The sequence below is a fragment of the Cricetulus griseus genome, chromosome 4 (assembly GCF_003668045.3).
Source record: "Cricetulus griseus strain 17A/GY chromosome 4, alternate assembly CriGri-PICRH-1.0, whole genome shotgun sequence".
NCBI lineage: Eukaryota > Metazoa > Chordata > Mammalia > Rodentia > Cricetidae > Cricetulus > Cricetulus griseus.
The window spans coordinates 213,650,083-213,670,798 of record NC_048597.1 but is presented as its reverse complement, the minus strand read 5'-3'; the positions used below and the strand labels follow the sequence as shown (position 1 = coordinate 213,670,798).

The following is a 20,716-nucleotide window of genomic DNA, read 5'->3' as shown; positions in this document are numbered from 1 at the left end:
ATTACAAGTGTGCACCAGCATGTGGTTCTAGAGATTGAACCTGGGCCTCCTTCCCATTAAGCTACATTCCCAGCCAGTAAAGCAGTTGCTTTTTAAACTGAGTAAGTCTGCTTGATTTCTGGAGATCACTGTGACATTCAGTTCTTGTTTGGACCTGAGGTTATCTTGTTTTTTTTTTTTTTTTTCTTTTCTTTTCTTTTGTTTGTAATATGCCTTCTTCACATTATAAAATGGAACTGTGTTTCTGCCCTGTGAAGTCAGTTATTATTAACTTTGGCTGCATGTTAGATTCAACATGGGGAATTTTTAAAAATAAATGTTTTGGCTCCACTCAAGAGCAAATGATTTGTTATCTTTGGAGAAGGTTGCTGTATAGTTATAAAAACCATAAAAAGGCCTGTGTTTTTCTTTATTTCTGTTGATGCACTAGAGAATGGCAGACCTCATAGGCTTAAACAGCAGATACTTATTTCTCTAGATTCTGGAGGATGTGAGGAGCCCTGTCAGGAGGTGCAGCTGTAGTTCCAGGAGAGGGTTTCCTCTGCAGATCTCCTCACATGGCGGGGAAGGAAGAGGCTTTCCCTGGAACTTTGTCAGGCAGTAAACCTGACATTATTCTCAGAACCCTTCAACTTCCTATAGGTACTGTCTAAATTCTATCACTTTAAGGGGTTGGAACTTCAGTGTGAATTTCAGGGGCACAGTTCAGTCTATAGCTGTTTCTGTACAATTCTGATATGTGTCAGATTAGAAACTGGTAGGTAGTAATGCTTACCATTAAAAAAAAAATCTTGGACTCTTTGTAAAATGAAAATGGAACTCTGAATGAGACTAATGCATATAAGACCAACATTTAATTATATTTAATTATTTACACACTGTAAATATTTGAAAGGTTCTGCAGTTTTTTATATGTGTGTTGTGTGTGTGTGTGTTTTGGTATTACTTGACTCCTCTCTTGAATTAATTTCTTCTGTAGGATATAGATCCTGGGAGGAGTGGTTGCACCTGTGGGCTTTTGTTTGTAAAAGGCTTGTTTGTTGCATGAGTTAGTGGTTCACAATGTAGTAGTTTAAAAAATGGGAGGCTCTGAGGAGGGAGGTTACATTGAAGCTCAGGTGCCTTCCCCACATCCCACTGGAGATTAAAACTAGAGCCGCAGCTACAAGGTAGCATTGAGCTATCTTCCGGCCATTAGGGTAAGTTTAAGACTAAATAGGAGATAAACATGTTTGACAGTTGAGGCCTTAAAATAGTGGACTTCTTTAAACAAGATATGGCACTCATAGTAGCCCTTAAGATGCATTTACCTTCTGATGAACTTGATCCCACCCCCACCTCCAGTTTTTCAAGACAGGGTTTCCCTGTGTAGCCCTGGCTGTCCTGGAGCTAGCTAGCTTTTGTAGACCAGGCTGGCCTTAAATTCAGAGATCCACCTGCCTCTGCCTCCTGAGTGCTGGGATTAAAGGCGTGTGTCACCACCACCTGGCTTGAACTTGGTATTTTTATGTTTTGTAATTCCCCAAATTAAACACTAAATCAGACTTATAAAAGTAGCTTTTCATTTAACTAAGAAAGATCAAATGCTTGCTTAATAACACAAGAATAATATGCAACAGCTGTTGAGCTGTTCTTGAAATAAGATAAATATTTAACAAACACACCAGAGCATGAAGGCTCCACTGTCTCTTGCATTTCACTGCATTGTAAATTTTTCCTTGACCTTTTGACTTTAACTATTCTAGTGGATTCTAGTATTTCAGAGTGGTATCTTATTGTGGTCTTAATTTGTGTTGTACCATCTCTTACAACATTATTACTGTATCCTGTTAGTTCTGTTTGATTGACAGTCTTAGCCTTTGGGTAGAGGAAATTAGTGCCTTGTCCATTAGTTCATTGTAGAAGGATTTCCCCAGTAGTCATAAGGTGTTAAGTCAGAAACAGAGATGGGCAGTAAATAGCTATGAAGAGGGCTACTGGGAGCCCAAGATAACTTGGGCTTGTCTCTGCAACATTTCCTCTTTGAATAGTTAATGGAAATTGTAATTCTAATTAGTCAGTCCTGTAAAATCTCTTAACACAGATGTGACTCACCTTTCTCCCTTGGAAATCCAGTTCCCACTCCCTAACAACTTAAAGGTTTTTAGTAGGAAAGCATAGCCTGTCACTACAAACTGCTCATTCCAGTGCAGTGAATATGTTAGAATGTAATTTTGAACATCATGTGTCTACCTTCAAAGTTTTTGGAGTGAAGTAAGGCAAATGCTCAGAACAATGATAAAAACGGAAAATAAAATTCCTTAAAGACAGAAAGTTTCCAGAAAGTTCCTGAACTGACTGGAAGATCATAACACATCAAACTGTGTGTCCTGGATTCAGTTTGTGTTAATATATGGGATACTGAGATCATTTTCACCTGTATGGTTAGTTCTGTCCTTTATGTGGACAAAGTTAGCATTGGCAATATAGTATTTCATCTTTTAAGATCTGCTTCTTGAGGGGTGGGGTGTCACACACTTTTAATCCCAGCACTTGGGAGGCAGAGGGGCAGGTGGATCTCTTAAGTGCTAGCCTGGTAGAGACCCTATCTCTCTCTCCTCCCTCACTCTCCCCCTCTCTCCTCTCTCTCATACACACAGTCACACATACACATACAAACATAAAATCTGCCCCTTAGACTAGGTCGAAACCAGAACTTCCTAGGATAAGTTAAGAATATGCGTTCATGCATGGAATAACAGTTGATCGAATGTTCAAATTCAAAAAAAACAAGCTTGTGCACTATGGGCTCAACTTCCAACTCTATTTTATGCCTCTCTCTCTTACTTGTCCTTTCCCAGTTTCTTATTGTGTAAAAAAAACCTAGTAATACCCGAATGCATTTGTACCTGTGGCTGATTACTCAGTATTCTGTCAATGAAATAAAGAGACTGAAACCATTAAACAGGTGTGTATGGTGCATATAAAAACACAAGTAATACAGATTTTACCAGGACCTTATGTATCTGCTGCTTAAAGGCTGCTTGCTTTCCAGATCAGGCAGTTCTGCCTATCACCCTATTCTTGATCCCTAAAGCAGGGTCAGCATTTCTGTTTTTGTACCTGGATCCTTAGAATGAGTGTGGGAAGTGAATCTGCTTGAAAACAGATGGAGTAAGCTTACACTGACAGTAAATTTCAGGTTGTAAGATACTGTCTTTAAATCTTAGTCTTGAAAAATTTTTAAACAGAGAAAGCAGCATTCTCTTGGAGGAGGAAGAGGAGGTCTGAGTAAAAATTGCTGTGGCTGCACCTGAAATTTGATAGGCTTGTCCAAGAGAGAAACAGGCACTCAGACCATCAGAGGACAGACAGCTAGCTACTGAGGCACACTTCACACACCTTGGTGTGTTGTTGTAAAACAAAAGCATAAAGCTCTTTCAGTTCTTCCTAACCTGGGTTTCATTCAGCTCGTGGACGCCTTCTCTACCTGCACGACAGTGTCAGCATCTCTATGCTCAGGATGATGCCTCTTCATGGGCATCTGTGGGGCTGCTGCTCTCTTTCCTCAGTGGATTTCCCAAGTGGTTCTTTCTTTGGGGTGACATCTGTTTATGTTCTGTTTCTGTCTTAGTGTTGCCTCTGTTCAGTCATTAGGGTAAGCCAGGCTCCTGTTGACCTCCCTTCCTTCATGGAGGTCCCTCATGCCTTGTTGCTCATTGTCCCTTGTTTCTTTTCTTCTGTTTTTTTTTTTTTCTATTCATGCCTCTTTCTTCTTCTTTTTCTCTGTTTCTCCATTTCTCTGTTTATTTCTGTTTTCTGTCTCTCCGTTTCTCCCCAGTTCTTGGGTACATACATACAAACATACACGCTTGCAACAGTAATTCTTTCTTTTTCCATTTTTTATTTAAATCAGAAACAAGATTGTTTTACATGTCAATCCCAGTTGCCTCTCCTGCCCCGACTAACACCCTACCTGTCCCATACCCTTTCTGCTCTCCCAGGAGGGTGAGGCCTTCCATGGGGGGGGGGGATCTTCAGAGTCTGTCATATCCTTTGGGATACGGCCTAGGCCCTCCCCCATGTGTCTAGGCTGAGGGAGTATCCCTCTATGTGGAATGGGCTCCCAAAGTCCATTCCTATGCTAGGAATAAGTTCTGATCTACTACAAGAGGCCCCATAGATTTCCGAGGCCTCCTCACTGACACCCACGTTCATGGGGTCTGGATCAGTCCTATGCAGGTTTCCCAGCTATCAGTCTGGGGGCCAAGAGCTCTCATTTGTTCAGGTCAGCTGTTTCTGTGGGTTTCACCAGCCTGGTCTTGACCCCTTTGCTCATCGCTTCTCCCTCTCTGCAACTGGATTCCAGTTCAGTTCACTGTTTAGCTGTGGGTATCTGCTTCTACTTCCATCAGCTGCTGGATGAAGGCTCTAGGATGGCATATAAGTCAGTTATCAATCTCATTATCAGGGGAAGGCATTTAAGGCAGCCTCTCCACTGTTACTTAGATTGTTAGTTGGTGTCATCCTTGTAGATCTCCAGACATTTCCCTAGTGCCTGATTTCTCTTTAAACCTATAATGGCTCCCTCTCTTAAGGTATCTCTTATCTTGCTCTCCTCTATTCTTCCCCCTACTCAACCTTCCTGCTCCCTCATGTCCTCCTCACCCCTCCTCTTCTCCCCTTCTCATTCTCCTAGCTCCCTCTCCTCTCCTCCCATGCTCCCAATTTGCTCAGGAGATCTTGTCCCTTTCCCCTTCTACAGGGGACCATGTATGTCTGTCTTTCTTAGGGTCCTCCTTGTTTCCTAGCTTCTCTGGTGTTATGGATTGTAGGCTGGTAATCCTTTGCTCTATGTCTAAAATCCATATATGAGTGACTACATATCATGTTTGTCTTTTTGTGATTGGGTTACCTCACTCAGAATGGTTTCTTCTAGTTCCATCCATTTTCCTGCAAATTTCAAGATTCCATTTTTTTTTTCTTTCCCGCTGAGTAGTACTCCATTGTGTAAATTTACCACATTTTCTCTCTCCATTCTTCAGTTGAGGGGCATCTAGGTTGCTTCCAGGTTCTGGCTATTACAAATAATGCTGCTATGAACATGGTTGAACAGATGTCCTTGTTGTATGAATGTGCTTCTTTTGGGTATACGCCTAAGAGTGGAATTGCTGCATCTTGTGGTAGACTGATTCCCATTTTCCTGAGGAATCAACATACTGATTTCCACAGTGGCTGTACCAGTTGGCACTCCCACCAGCAGTGGAGAAGTGTTCCTCTTTCTCCACATCCTCTCCAGCATAAACTGTCATTGGTGTTTTTGATTTTAGCCATTCTGACAGGAGGTGTTTTGATTTACATTTCCCTGATGGCTAAGGATGTTGAGCACTTTCTTATGTGTCTTTCAGCCATTTTAGATTCCTCTATTAAAAATTCTCTATTTAGTTCTGTGCCACACTTTCTAATTGGATCCTTTGGTGTTTTGGAAACTAGCTTCTTGGGCTGGAGAGATGGCTCAGAGGTTAAGAGCACTGTCTCCTTGTTTCTAGTTAAGCATCTGTTGCTTTCTGCCTCACTGAGTACTCACTGGGGTGACAGCATTTGGGGCAGAGCTTGGATGGTTTGCTTTCCAGTTGCTTGGTTCTCCTTCACTTGTGAACACGCTTGATGTGGTTCACACACAGTAGATGTGGTTGCAATTGGAGAGTGTCCCTTGATATGCTTAGACAGCTGTCACACACACACACACACAAAGGATACTGTCTTACCCTTTATTAAGTGAAGTCTTACTTCTTGAGATTTTTAGCTCTTTTGGGCAATGGAAATGCCCTTGAAGGGTTTTATATAAAGTGTTCTCAAATGTAGACCCTTTGTAGGTACCATTTGCTAAAAGATTATCTGAAAATTTGAATTCAGCTCTTATACTATGTATTGAGTGTCAGAGTTAGCACTTTTAATTAACTTTTTTTTTTTCCATGTTGGGGGCCTAACCCATATTCATTTTTTTTTTGTTGTTGTTGTTGTTTTTTCTTTTGGTTTTTCAAGACAGGGCTTCTCTGTGGCTTTTGAGGCTGTCCTGGAACTAGCTCTTGTAGACCAGGCTGGCCTCGAACTCTCAGAGATCCGCCGCCTCTGCCTCCTGAGTGCTGGGATTAAAGGCCTAACCCAGATTCTTAAACTTATTAAGCCTACAGCATATGCTCTACCTCTGAGTTATACTTCCAGCAAGTAGCTTAATAATAGAAAATGTATTTTAACTACAACATTATTTTAAGTTTAACTTATTTTGATAATTAAATTGATGACGTGCATGAGCTAATGATACAAACAAATGAGTACGTATAATAATTGAATAGCTCATGTGCTTTCTTTGTGCTGTGTTCATGTGTGTGGGTGCATGATGTTTGGAGGACAGAGGTCAGCCTTGGGTACAGTCTACTCTGGTTTTTGAGGCAGGGTGTCTCACTGATCTGGAACTCACCAGTTAGACAAGGATGGCTGGCTTGAGGAACCTGCCTTGCCAGGTACCTCCCTGGCTTTTGGATTATAAGTGAGCACTGCTTCACCTGTTTTTTCTGTGGGTTCTGAGGACTGAACTCAGGTCCTTACGTTTATAAGCAAGCAATGTACTAAGGTATTTCTCCACTCCACTGTCCTATGATTTCTTATTGCTGGTGGATCATGTTACAGAAGTTGAATTCAACATCTCTAATCAACTCTGTTTAGGCACTCCTAATTTCTATTTTATATAAAATAAACTAAGATTCAAGAATTTTAGAAATTAACCTCACTGCTATGTTTAATTAATTTAATAATTAACCTCTTTGATATGTTAAATACAATTGACCTTTAAATTTTTTTATCTTACAAGATAAAGTGTAATAGGTTTGTTCTCATTACATTTTTCTCTATATTTACCTTGAGATGGTCCAATCATGAATTTGAAAATAGGGTATTTCAGTGGTTGTAGGAAATTCTTAAATTTAGTCTCTTTAAATTTCTTAGTTTTATGAAAATACTATGCTACAAAATAATTTCAAGACTTTGCACAGAGTAAGGTAATCTACAATTTCCTCAGAATTTTGTCACTAACATTTCTTTATTAGAAATGCACAATACCGCTAATATTTGCGTTAAGTTATTTGAACACTCAGCAATGCCTTTTTTATAACTGAGATTAGGAAGTATGTATTTAGCTCCAGAAATATGATCATGGTGATGAAATACTTTCCCCTTCCCTTGGCTGTTTACTTGCTTTTTGGTTTTATTTGTACTAAATCAAAGGGATTTTTATACACGCATAGTAGTGTGGTGTATAGACACTAGTAGTAATAGAATTGTGAATTAATTTTTGATCTCATTTGTTGTTTCAAAGAATATTTACTTCACTCTACAAAGTACAATAAAAAAAGAATATTTACTTAGAAATTTTAGGAAATTATTTTATCCCCAAAATACTGATTATTTCCGCTTAGCAACCCATGTCTTAGCAGGAACAGAGGTGTTTTAGTTTCAGTATTATTTCACCTGGTGGCCCAACTGGTTGGCAGTGGATGCTTTTCTGAGTTTAAGTCGTGAAGAGGCTGTAATCTCCTTTCCCTCCCTCACATCTGTGTCTGTAAGGAATCTCAGTGTAGGGCCAAAGGCAAATCTGATTGGATATTTGTTTCTAGAATTGTGAGGAACACTATTGATATATTGTTTATAAATCAATAAATCATTGCTGCCATTTCTGTGACCTACTCTGTCTGTTCCTAACCCGCCAGCTAACCTGTGCTGCCTCTGCTTGTCCGTGCCCTTGAGTGTTTTGGTTTTCTCCTGGTTTGAGAGTTGCATTGCCTGCTGTTAAGGTCTATGGTAGGGTAGCTAGGTGTCCTGAAAAGAGAAGTGAGCACGGGAGCAGTTAAAATGGAGAAAGCTTAGCAGTTCTTGTTCCTCGAATTAAACATAATGAGTTTATAGGATTATGATTGTGCATAGTCATCAGAATCTGACAGAAAAGACATCTGTTTTTTAATCTTATGTTGATGGAGAAGTAGCATCTTTAAAGAAATGTAAAGATTTTGTATTATACCTTGTGTTAACAGGTATCCAAGGTTTTGAAAATGTTAACATCAAGTGGTCTTAGATACTCACTATTAATCTGAATATACTTTTCTAAGTGGAAAATAAGTTGCTGTGAATATTAGGATTTTCATTTATTATCTAGACTACATTCTAGTTGTTTAGTAAATTCAAGTAATTTTCCCTTGTTTTTATTCCTAGGTTGCACGTTTTCAAAAAATACCTAATGGTGAAAATGAGACAATGATTCCTGTATTGACATCAAAGAAAGCGAGTGAATTACCAGTCAGTGAGGTTGCAGGCATTCTCCAAGTAAGTGGTTGGTGAAGGGGATTCGGGAAGTGTACAGCAGCCTGTAGATGAAGTCAGTGCTGACCTGTTGTGTTTTCTTCAGTGATAGCAATACTGGTTTGTGCTGTCTTCATTATAGCCCCCAGTTAAACATGACAGCGTGACAGGAAATGTGACTAGAGTAATGGAGCAGCTGTATTTAATTTAAGTATCTGTGTGTGTGGTGTCTGGGCAGTGCAGCTCAAGATAAGTAGTATGGCCAGCATCTGTTTGCACTGTTTATCTGTTGGGTTGGGGAAGTAATTAATTTAATTAGTAACACAAGTGGTGTTAGGATTTTTTTGTTTGTTTTCCAAGATAGGATGTCTCTGTGTAACAGCCCTGGCTGTCCTGTAACTCTCTTTGTAGACCATGCTGACCTCAAACTCAAAAAAATTTGCTGCCTCTGCCTCCTTAGTGCTGAGATTAAAGGAGGATTTTTTTTTTTTAATTTAAATAGATTTTCTTAGATAAAGTGGAAGCTAAATACAGTGCAGGTTTGCAAATAAATATTATGTAACTTTATTCTCTTCCTAGTTTTAAAAAGTACTGTCTAGTCAAACATGAAGAATAGAGTATTTTTCATTCAGCCATTTTAATTGTTTCAAAAATACTCACTTTTGAGGGAATTTTATTTTGGTATATTTATACTTAGTTTTAAAATCTCTTTTTTAAATATGGTTAGGTTTTAGAAAGCTTGATTAATGAATTCTTGCCAACTTGCTGTTCAGGGAAATTTGACATTTCTGGGATGTTGTAATTTCATTTTTATGATTGTTAAAATCATGATAGTAAATAAAGGACTTAGATGATATTGACATGTCTTAAGAACTTGTTAGCTTTATCATTTTGAGTAATTTAGGACACCCACATTTTCATTCTGATATAACAAAATCTAGGAGCAAAAAAAATCTCAGTAGTTTAATATACTGAGAACAGGAAGGGCATTTGAACCCCACTAAATATTCTTTTGGAGATCCTAATTTAAAAAAATAATTAAAAACTAATTGAAATATATATGAATTATGGTTTACATTTATTATTCCTTTTCTTCATAGAAAAAAGAAAAATACTATCTTGTTATTGAGATTGTGTTTATAAGAATATCAGTGGACTTTTAAAAAGTTAATCTTTGATAATTTTCATACATGGGTATAAAATATTCTGGTTACACTCAAACTTTACCCTTTCTTATTCACCATCCCCAGCTTCTCCCACCAAGCCCTCATCCCACCCCCTATGCCTTTTGTTTTTCTTTGTGTCCCACATGGTTTAGCTGAGACTAGTTGGGTGGGCCTGAGTGTGGTGCTATACAAGACTCAATAACTCACCAGTAGCTACATCACTGACAACAATGATGACTTTTCTATCAACTCCTGTCTGCCGTTAGCTTCCCTGGGTAGGGTAGATCAGTCCACTCTGATCTGTGACTGCATATTTACTGACTCAGCCTTACATAGGGCCTATGTAGGCAACTATAGCTGTTGTGACTTCATGAGTGTCATGGCCATGTCATGCTTCTAAGATAGTAGTATCTATTCTGTTCAACGCTAAGCACTCAGAAGTCACTTATTTTCAGGACCTTGACTAGCCATGAGAGTCTTCATTTACTGCCATTTGTGGTGAAGAGAAGATCAAGTCTGAACACAGCACTAGTTTGTGGATATAAGTAGTTAAGAGGCAGTTTGACTTATCCATTTATCAAATAAAAGTAGGTTCATCCTACACTAGTTTTAAGTGTGTATTTTGACAAAGGTGATCACCACTAATAAAACAAAATCTTACCCTGTAGCTCAGACTGGTGGTCTAGAACTCACTGTGTATTTCAGGTTGTTCTCCAACGTAAGATAATTCTCCTGCCTTCGTCTCCTGAGAATTCCAAGTATGAGTATTATAATGGTATTATAAGTGTGAGCCACCATGCCTACTAAAATACAGAACATTTGTCTTATTTCAGAAAGCTTTTCCATGTACCTTCATAGTTAATCTTGTCCGAGTATTTTGGCTGAGAGTCCCTTACACAACCTCTGGGAAAGTTTCTGTGATTATTAGGGGCTAGGAGATGGCTCAGTGGCTAAGATCACTTCCTTCCTGTTCTTGCAGAGGAAGCAGGTTCAGTTTGCAGTACCCAGTCAGTGACACACAATGTCTGTGACTCCAGTTCAGGGGATTCAGTGCCCTCTTCTGGCCTCCTCAGGCAGTGCAAGAGTGTGATAAACTTAACAGGCAGAATATTCATATACATTAAAAAATGTTTCTTTTAATGTGATCATATACCGTGTATTCTTTTGTGTTTTGTTTATCTCTCCTAACATTTTAAAATAACTTTTAATGTAAAATTTAATAGGCTGATCTTCAAAATGGCTTAAACAAATCTGAAGTTAGTCATAGGCGAGCCTTCCATGGCTGGAATGAGTTTGATATTAGTGAAGATGAACCACTATGGAAGAAGTATATTTCTCAGGTAAGATGCTTTTCCCTCCGTCTCTGCTGTGTAACTTACATTGACTTTTATAGTTGTGAATTTCCTGAGAAATTAGTTTCCCCTAAAATTTACATGTTAAGTTGGAATTTCTATAGTTTTAGTTCTGAGTCTTCATTTGATTTTAGGTAGAGGCTAAAAAGTGAATGTAACTTACAGGGCAGCCTTTTCTGTATTGTTGGGCTGTCTGCAAGCAGCACTAGACAGTGGCCTCTGTGTACAGGCTTCCTAGTTACAGAAGGATGACATATTTGCAGGTAATCTTGGTCAGCTTAGAGAATTATTAAATGCATAATTAAATCCTAATAGCCAGTGTATAAGTTATACCTTATCAGCTCTGTGATTTTCCTTTGCCTCCATTGGTGATGACCTCAGGAAATAGTAAGCTCACAGTAGATTATGGCCATTCATAATTACCTTTATTTTTAAATTTTAGTAAAGGCTTACTATAGCTTTTAAAATTTTGGTAACAATTGCTTTAGTGTAAAAAGTTGGATGATTCTGTGGCTAGTTTTAACTAGTTAAGTTTGGTGTGCTAAGCGAAGAAATACTTTTGAGTAAAGAAAACTTTTGTGAAGGCATTAAAAAAAGTATATTTAACTTGTTTAAAAGGCATCATCAGCTAGTGAGATAAGCTTTGTACATGTGGTTGTATAAAGTAGCAACTGAAGCTTTAAGGGGGAGAGGACTGTGCTTGCCTTGTTTCATAGAACACTTCCTGTTCATAGCTATAACTTGACATTTGCACCCTACTTTAAGAAAGCCTTAACATAGTTAACTCATCTGGGCCTATCATGCTTGATTTACCAATTGGTAGTGTGATTGAATTGTTTTCTTTTTTGATCCTGTTATCCAAGCCAGAGTGCCAGACTCTTGGAATTCCTGTAAGAACCGAACAGTGTCTTGAATATAGTTAAGCATAAATAACAAAATATATCAAATATCAATTATGAGTCATACAGTATTGGATGATTCCTTTAGGAGAATATTGAGTTTGTTGTGTCTGTAAACATCTGTCTGATACTCTCCTGTGAAGTGGCATGCTTAATCATAGCAATGGCAGAACTCTTCTTAGGGGTAGTAAAAGGCTCTGCCACCAAGGTGTGATGGCTAGCAGCTAACATTAAAGAGAGTTCTGTGGCTTACCTACTGCTTTAGTCTCATTCTTAGTTCCCACAGATTCCTTCATCTAAGGAATTTGATTTTGAAGATTCCATTCCATTTGAAGATTATGGCGCTCAAAATTATTAAGTTACCACACAGGTGGCACAGCTGGAATCAAAGCCAGTTACTTTTATTCAGCCATACCCTGTATGGCAGCTATAGTTTTATTTTGCTATCTGTCTTTAGCCTCAGTACTTAGGTTAAAAGCCACTTCTTCTTTTTCTAGCCTCAGAAATTCAGGCACTTGTCTTTGTTAAATTAATACAGTACTGCAAGCAAGCCAGGTGTGGTAATGCCTTCCTATAATTCCAATACTAGGAGGCTTAGGCAAGAGGATCATGGATTTGAAGCTAGCCTGAACTACATAAAAACAAAAAACAACCAAAAATTCATATACTACTACAGGTACATACATACTACAAAGAATTAGCAATTTTCTTGTTGTTTTTGGAGATAGGGTTGTGTACCCCTGGCTGTCTTGGAACTCAATTTGTCAACCAGGCTGGCTTTGAACTCATAGATCCATCTGCCTCTGCCTCTGCCTCCTTTGTGCTGGGATTAAAGGCATGTGTACCATCACCACCCAGCTTAGCAAATTCTTTATTGAAAATACTGATATTTAATTTTCCTTTTCTGAAAAGAAACTGTTATGTAGCTTTTAAGCATGAGCTCTACTTTTCTGTTGCTTAAGAATAAACCACATAGACTCTTGTAATTTTACAATGATGTCCTTCTTAAAAAAAAAAAAAAAGCCTTATTGAAGTAAAGAGGAATTGTCCTTTATATAAGAGTGTTGAACTGTTTGTTTTTAACTTCCAGTTTAAAAATCCCCTTATTATGCTGCTTCTGGCTTCTGCAGTCATCAGTATTTTAATGCATCAGTTTGATGATGCTGTCAGTATCACTGTGGTAAGTAAACTTTTTATTGTTAAAACTTTTAATATGTTGGTTAATTGTATCAGTTGTGTTTGGTTAATTAAAGTGAATCAAAATGAATCAGATTAAAAATAATCAAATCCACTTTTAATTGTAATGAATTTCTTTTGTTCTGGTTTGAGATGGAGGTTTTACTATGTTACTCAGGTTTATCTTGCCTTCCTGGCCTCTGCTGTGCTGTTGTGTCAGCTTCTGAGGTAGCTGTGATGATAGGCATGTACAATCAGTCTCACAAATAAGAAATATTTCATAATTTTCTAGTTAAATAAAAATTCCTGTTGCTTTTCAGTTGAAAATATTTTGAATAATAGTAATTGTTCAAGGAATTTGTGATGTCAAAACTGTTTTAATAACACTGAGTTTTTCTTGTACTATAGGCCTTTTTTTGTTAATGGCAAATGTTATGATGTATAAAACTGTTAGAGCTTGAGCACAATTGGAAGTGGCCTTAAGCTGTATCACTAGCCATTGTTTTCTTTTGTTGTTCTTTTTAGACAATTACAGCAGCTGGGTATGGTGGGGGTATACACCACTAATACCAGCTATGCTACTTGGGAGGCAAAGCCAGGGGGATAGCAAGTCCCAGGGTATCCAGGGCAGCATAGTAAAGGAGACCCTTTCTCATATGTCTGGAATGTTTTGATAGAGGAGTAAAATGAATATAATTTTTTTTCCCTGAGTATATATGTTTTTAATAGTCTGTGATGAATGGAAAGCATGTATAGATTGAAATACAGTAGCTGTCTTAAGGAAGGAAAATAGCAAGGTAAAGCAGCCTTTTTTTTTTTTTTTTTTTTTTTTTTTTTTACTTAAAAGAATAGTGTTGTAGGCTGGAGAGATGGCTCAGGCTGGTCTTCTAGAGGTCCTGAGTTCAATTCCCAGCAACCACATGGTGGCTCATAACCACCTATAATGGGATCTAGTGTCCTCTTCTGGACTGCAGGGATACATCCAGAAAGAACACTGTATACATAATAAATAAATAAATCTTACAAAAAAGAAGAATGTTGCTAGTGATAAGAACAAGTAGTAATTAAAGTTACTGTAAGTTTTCATACATTAGCATGAACTTTAGATAGCTTTCAAGTATTTAAAACTTCAATGACAATAATGATTTTCATAATTACTAAATTTATTACATATGTCATCATTTATATTTGAGTAATTAGATGAACAACATTTTCTAAATGATTGGTGTCTGAGATTATCAAATTTCAGTAGAAAAAAGATAGGTAGATAATACTGAATTTAATGTGGCAGATTATGAAAAGTTCATACAGTTTTGCATTGTAGAATACTTTTAAGTAGTGTGTGTTAATTTTAGTGTGTAGATAAAAATTTCTGTGTTCTGGAAAGGCAAATACTCCTTTACCAATTTTTTTTTTCTTTTTGGTCTGAGTCTTGATTTTTTTTTTTCTCTTCATAGTTTATTAAAAAAATTCTCATTATGCTTCTTCTGCCTCACAATACATCAATTGGATTCCAGCTTTAGTAGAAAATGTAGGATCAAGGTTAACTCAGCAATAGAGAGAGCCCTTGCCTACCATATTTCTATAAATCAGCACTGGGGGAAAATGGACACTTTAAATTTTTTTTTTATTATTTTTTTAGGAAAAGCAATTTGTGTTAATGTATACCAGATTTTAAAGTTGTTTCTGTAATTTAGTATGTAGTTAAACAAGTAATTAATGTGTCAATTATACCAGATGTTACCCACAAAAATAAAAGCAAGTTCTTAATTTGGGAGGCCTTGGGTGGATTCAGAAAGTTTTGGAAGCTGTCCTGGGGATGATTAGCCATTTAAATTTATATTCTTTTCCCTCAGGCCCTAGGGCAAATTGATTTTTTCTCTCATTTGCTTTCGTGCTAAAATCCATTCTCTTGGGACTGCACAGCCAGAGGAACAAAATGTGGATAAAAGTTATTTCTTGTTAATGTCTGATTTAAAAGGCTGTTTGTTTTTTAGGCAATACTTATTGTCGTCACCGTGGCCTTTGTTCAGGTGAGTAATCTGTTTTGTCAGGTTATTAGTAGTATATTAGTTGGTTATTTAAAAACAAATTAAAGTGACTTGTGTGAAATAATCTGAACTTACTGGGTGGTAGTGTATTCCTAATAATTTATTATTTTAAAACAATTTCAGATAATAGCCAACTGTGAATAGTTTGTGAGAAGAGGGCACTGCTTTGATTTAGGAAGTGACATGAACATAGCCTATTTTTTTTTGTAGAAACAGATAGAAACAAAAAGCACAGCAATATAAACACAATCCACCACTAAGTTAATTTTTTTCTAGTTATAAAATTGGATCAATATCTTTTAGTGCTAAGTCTAAGTTGAACAAAAACGAAGTAAGTGTAAAATCGTGTGGGCAGTTTATTAGATAACATCTGAAGAAAACTTCGAAGATTCCTGAGGCCATTTTCTCTTAGCATGTACTACTTTTTCACTGAATTTGTTTCCTAGCTTTATTAGTCTTGTTTGGTACATAAAGTTATTTTTTTCTAAAATTTCTTGTTTGACTCAGAAGGGGTGATCCTACTTCCTATTCATTATAGTCATTCAAGTAGCAAAAGAAGATAAGTCTCTTTTAAAGATGATTCTGAATAGTGTGGAGATGGTGTCATGATTTCTTTCTTTCTCAGCACTCAGGTAGAGGCAGGAAGATTGTCAACTCCAGGCCAATGTGGGCCACATGTTAAAACCCTACATTTATACAGACAAGAAGGGGAAAAGGAAAAAAGGAGGGGGCAGAGAAGAGAGGGATCATAACACACCAGGCATGGTGTCAGGTTAGCAAGTATAGGAATAAAAAACCACATTTATAAGCTTGTTTTATGTTTATTTAAATGTTTGAAACTTATGTATATTTTAGAAGTTTCCTAGTATTATCAGGTCCTACTTTGAATATGGCTAATAAGAGTAGAAGGATTAATCTACTGTAGGGAGAAATGTAATGATGCAGTATGTCCCAAGGTCCCTGCTTTGATTCTTAAGATAGTGATTGTAATTATTCTTACATTATGTGTAATTTATTTCCTGGTGTTTTTTGTCACTGTCCTGGTGTCTTAAAGTAGTTCCTGACACAAGTCAGTTTCTAGTTCTGTAATAACTGAGTGTAGAAAGCCAGCTAGAGTCTGATTACTTGGAAATTTATGAGCTCCTTTAGTAGGCCACCAGTGTTCTTGTTCAGGATGGGGCATCTTCTTACAACAGAGTATTGCCTTTGGGCTGTTGGAGCTGGTAAATATTATAAGCCATTCCAGGCTGTGCTTCATCTAAGGACGTTACTATTCCAGACAAGTGAGTGGTGTGATCTATACTGGGCAAGTACCTGGAGCCCTCTTATAACTCTTTACCCTAAATTGGGGTAGTTATCTCCCTCTTGGATTTTCATTAATATATCAAATGTATGAAAGATTTCATATAGATATTACCACTGTATGAAAAGCCCTAGCAACTTGCCCTCTTTGGAAAATAAAGAACACCTATTCTCAAAATACCCTTAGAGTTTGGGTTTTAACATAATCATTGTGGGTTTTTTTTTCTTTTTTTAGATTTTATTTATTTATTATATATACAGTCTATACAGTCTTCTGCCTGCATGCCAGTAGAGGGCACCAGATCTCATTCAAGGTGGTTGTGAGCCACCATGTGGTTTCTGGGAATTGAACTCAGGACCTCTGGAAGAACAGTCAGTGCTCTTAACTGCTGAGCCATCTCTCCAGCCCCCATTGTGGGGTTTTGCATGGAGTGTGTTATGTATTTTAAATGTGGCTGGGGTCTGTTGCTGGTGTCTCAGCGGTAGTTTTATTTGAATGCTGCATTAGTTCCTTTTCCCATTGCTGTGACCCAATATCTGACGAGAAGTAATTTGAGGGAGAAAGAGTTGAGTTTATGGAAGGTGTGGTGACAGGAGACAGGAGTTTTTGGTGGCCAGTTGCATTTAAATCTACAGGTATAGGGAGCTAGAGCTGGTAGCAAGTGTGTTAGAATATGAAACTTGAGGGCCAGCTTTAGTGACCCACATCCTCCAATGAAGCTCTATTCTTTAAGGTTCTACAACTGTCAAAAGTAGCATCACCACCTGTATTCAATCACATTAACCTATGCGACGTTTTATGTTCAAACCGCCACAGCTGAGAAATTAAATGGCCTCAACACATTATGAAAAGCTTCATTTTTAATAATAAGTATGCTTTTATACAGATTTAACCCCTTTCCTCAAACATGTCTAAGAAAGCAACAAAATACTTTCACAAACAAATTCTACACCTTTTCCCCCACCATTTTCCTTCTGTCCATCCCCTTACCTCACTGGCTACCCTGCATTGTCATAGAATGGCCCCTCTTACAACAGCTTTGCAAAGACAGTCTGCTAGCTTCTGTTTGATTAGTTACTAGAGACTACAGTTGATTAGTATTTTCTACCTGTACATAATTTCTGTATAACATTTCCAAATTCTTCACTGTGGTTGGTAGATTGAGAGGCATGTGTGATAATTTTTCATATTTGTAGGTTGTGCTGACATTTATCCCTCTTGTCTGGGTAGTGACCCGATAGAGTTCTGAGATACTCATACATAGCTTTGCATTCTCATTTGAAGCAGTTGATGACTGGTAGACTTGGTGAGTGCTGGCATGGCAGGTTTTTAAGATTCTGCTTGTATTTTATTCCTGCTTTTGTCCCTCACCCTTTAACTTCAGGCCAAAAGATTAGACACGAGGCAAGAGTAACCTTGGGTGTTATATGAAAGCATAGGCTTAAGTAGCCAGTGAGATGGAGGGTGTTTCTGAGCCATAACTGTTGATTATTTATGTGGAAGGTTTTATGATTGCAGAAAGCAGCAGGGCCTCTCAGAAGCTTCCCTTTCACATAATTCAGGATGACAAGAGAAGTGAGTGTCAGAATAGTATCAGCCACATTGTTATTTCCAAGCAAATTCAGTTCACAAACTAGAATAGTCAGTGTGGGATTAAGTCCTCAAAGTAAACATTACATTCAGATTAATATTTTGGCTTCATTGGTTGCTAAACCCAAATGTATCTTTAAAAAAAGACTCAATTGTGTTAACTTTTACTGTACTCTTTGGATGTAATAATTGGCTTTCATTTTCTTCTAAACAATCTTAGATTTGCACATTGACTTTTACAATGTATAATTAGGAGTATTTAATTTTTTAATTGTTTGATTACAATAACTTAAGGAAAAGTTTTTATGGGTTAAGAATATAAGGATAAGTAAATCAAGATATGAATTGGGAGAAACTTTTAAGTAATAATGATTAATATTTAAGTCTAAAAGGACCATTTGAATTTCTTTGTGTTTTGCTAATATTAAATTCCACTTTTTCTCTAAATAGGAATATCGTTCAGAAAAATCTCTAGAAGAATTGAGTAAACTTGTTCCACCAGAATGCCATTGGTATGTCCCTTTCATTTAGTGTTAGTTATATCTTAAACAATAGAAATGTTTGTTTAACTGAATAGCACTGTAAGCGTTGTTGTTCCAGCTTTGTTTTAACATAAATAAGAGACTATTGAATATGACAAGAAAAATCTGATCAGTATAGCAAACACTGTATTATTGATGGTTTGGCACTGCTTTTTTCAACAGGCTTTTACAAAAATTGTTCATGTATGTGCATATTCATATGTGGAATGTGGGCATGCATGTGCCATGACACACCTGGGAAGGTCAGAAAATTACTTTAGGTGTTGGAGTTCGCCTTCTACATTTTTTGAGGCAGAGTCTGTTCTGTTCATCACCATGTATTCTGGCCCTTCTGGGGACTTCTGGGGAGTCCATTTCTGCCTCCTATCTTCTTGTAGAAGGGCGGGGATGTAGCTGATGCTACTGTGTTCAGTTTGGCTCACTTGTGCTTTTAAGTGCAGGAGCTGAGTGTATGTTAAATACTCTTCTAAGTAATGGATGAAAGCAGTGCAATGAAATATATCTCAAGAAAGTCTCAATGTTCATATTTGAATAGCTAATCAGTTTTTCCAATGATTTCCCCCCTTTGTAACTTGTGTGATTTAATAAGAACACACAGTTAAGTACTTAAGTTCTTGTTTTTGTGAAAACAAAAAAACAAACAAACAAACAAGAAAAACAGGTCTTACTATGTAGCATTGGCTGGCCTGAAACTTGCTATGTTGACCAAGCAGATCTCAAACTCAGAGATCTGCCTGCCGCTGCCCTCTACCTCCCAAATGCCAGGATTAGAAAAATGTATCATGATGCCTAGCTTTTTTGCTTTGTTTTTAAAGATGAATTTTTAAAAGTTAACTTATTTGTGTGTGTCTATGTATGGATATGTGCATGTGAGTGCAGGTGCCTGAGGAGGTAGGAAGTGTTAGGTTTCTAGTGCTGGAGTTACAGGCAGTTATGAGCTGCCTGATGTGGGTGCTCTGAGCCACACTTGGTTCCTCAGCAAGACGGCAAGTGCTTCTTGACCACTGAGCCATCTTTTTAGCCTGTGCTTTTAGTTTTTATATTTGACTTATCTTTTTGAAAATAACAGTTTTCCTAACATAGGGTCCCTGAAGTTAAATGTAATCTTGAAGAGAAATAGTATGGTTTTCTTACTGTGATATTTTCTGTTTCATGCTACAGTGTGCGTGAAGGAAAATTGGAGCATACACTTGCTCGAGACTTGGTTCCAGGTGACACAGTTTGCCTTTCTGTGGGAGACAGAGTTCCTGCAGACTTACGCTTATTTGAGGTAAGTTGAGAGTACATGGATATTGATTAATTAAAGGGTTAGCAGTATAATGATTAACATATAGTTTATTTGAAATATTTAGTTTTCTGACTGAAATAGTGACAAGTGTAAGTATGTATCCTGTGTGTGTGTGTGTGTGTGTGTGTGTGTGTGTGTTGTGTGTGTGTGTCCATCTATGTATATGCATTTTGCTGTAAAGTCTTTAGAGGTCCCCACTTAGTCAACTACCATACCATTGTGACAAACTGAGTTAGGTACTGTAGCAGACAAAGATGATAGAATTATGTTGATTAGGGAATCCAGTATTTGTGAACACAGATCAGTATAAGATAGAACTCAGTAATCGGGTTAAGAGAAATTAAAATGTAGAAACTGAGAGAAGAGATGATGTAGCTTTGAACAGAGAATGCCTCATGCAAGGTAGTCATGGTAACCGAAACACAGTGTGGGACAGGATAGGGAAGAGCATAATGTCTGTGATGGTTCCAGTGGAGGAGTTCCATGACTCAAGGAGGGGTTATTTCTCAAAAGGCCCACTACTGAAAGTTTAAAATACTGTGTCAAAATAATTGCCTGCACATAGTGCACTGTATTGATTACTTACTCAGTGAGACTGTATGTTTGACTCAAAGGTCTGGCTTACTACACAACCCAGAATCATATGAGACTATCATATTGTAATCTTAGAAAAGAGCAAAGTAAAAATCGAAGTATGGTTTCTACTGAATGTGTAGCTTACTTTCTCAGTGAAAGGCAGGGCTGCCTAACAGTGCATCCCTCCTCTGGAAATATATAGAAATTATCTGGGGTTATGTGGTCTGGTGGCTTGAGATTCTGTACATGTAACCAGTTTCTACCAAAAGTGCTGGATCCACCCACCTCATTACAATTCATTAAAAATCCATTGTTTATTCCCCTCCCCGAAATCCTGGCCCCAGATGGCAGCTGTGGCCATGGTGACACCCAGATCACGTGCTCTGTCCCTACCTGAAAGCGCCTCGATGGCCTTGAGGGCTCAGTCCTCGTCTGGGCAGGC

At 37.6% G+C, this 20,716-nt stretch overlaps 1 protein-coding gene across 4 annotated transcripts in view; it reads left to right on the top strand.

Moving 5' to 3' along the window:
- Atp2c1 (ATPase secretory pathway Ca2+ transporting 1) overlaps positions 1–20,716 on the top strand; it is a 101,753-nt gene that overhangs the window by 24,886 nt on the left and 56,151 nt on the right. For all 4 annotated transcript variants that reach the window (XM_027414361.2, XM_027414359.2, XM_027414358.2 and 1 more), the window contains 6 exons: positions 8,245–8,355; positions 10,721–10,837; positions 12,839–12,928; positions 14,922–14,957; positions 18,319–18,380; positions 19,572–19,680. In XM_027414361.2, the coding sequence (XP_027270162.1) occupies positions 8,287–8,355; positions 10,721–10,837; positions 12,839–12,928; positions 14,922–14,957; positions 18,319–18,380; positions 19,572–19,680 (483 nt within the window). In that variant the 5' untranslated portion in view covers positions 8,245–8,286. The remainder of the gene's footprint in view (positions 1–8,244; positions 8,356–10,720; positions 10,838–12,838; positions 12,929–14,921; positions 14,958–18,318; positions 18,381–19,571; positions 19,681–20,716) is intronic.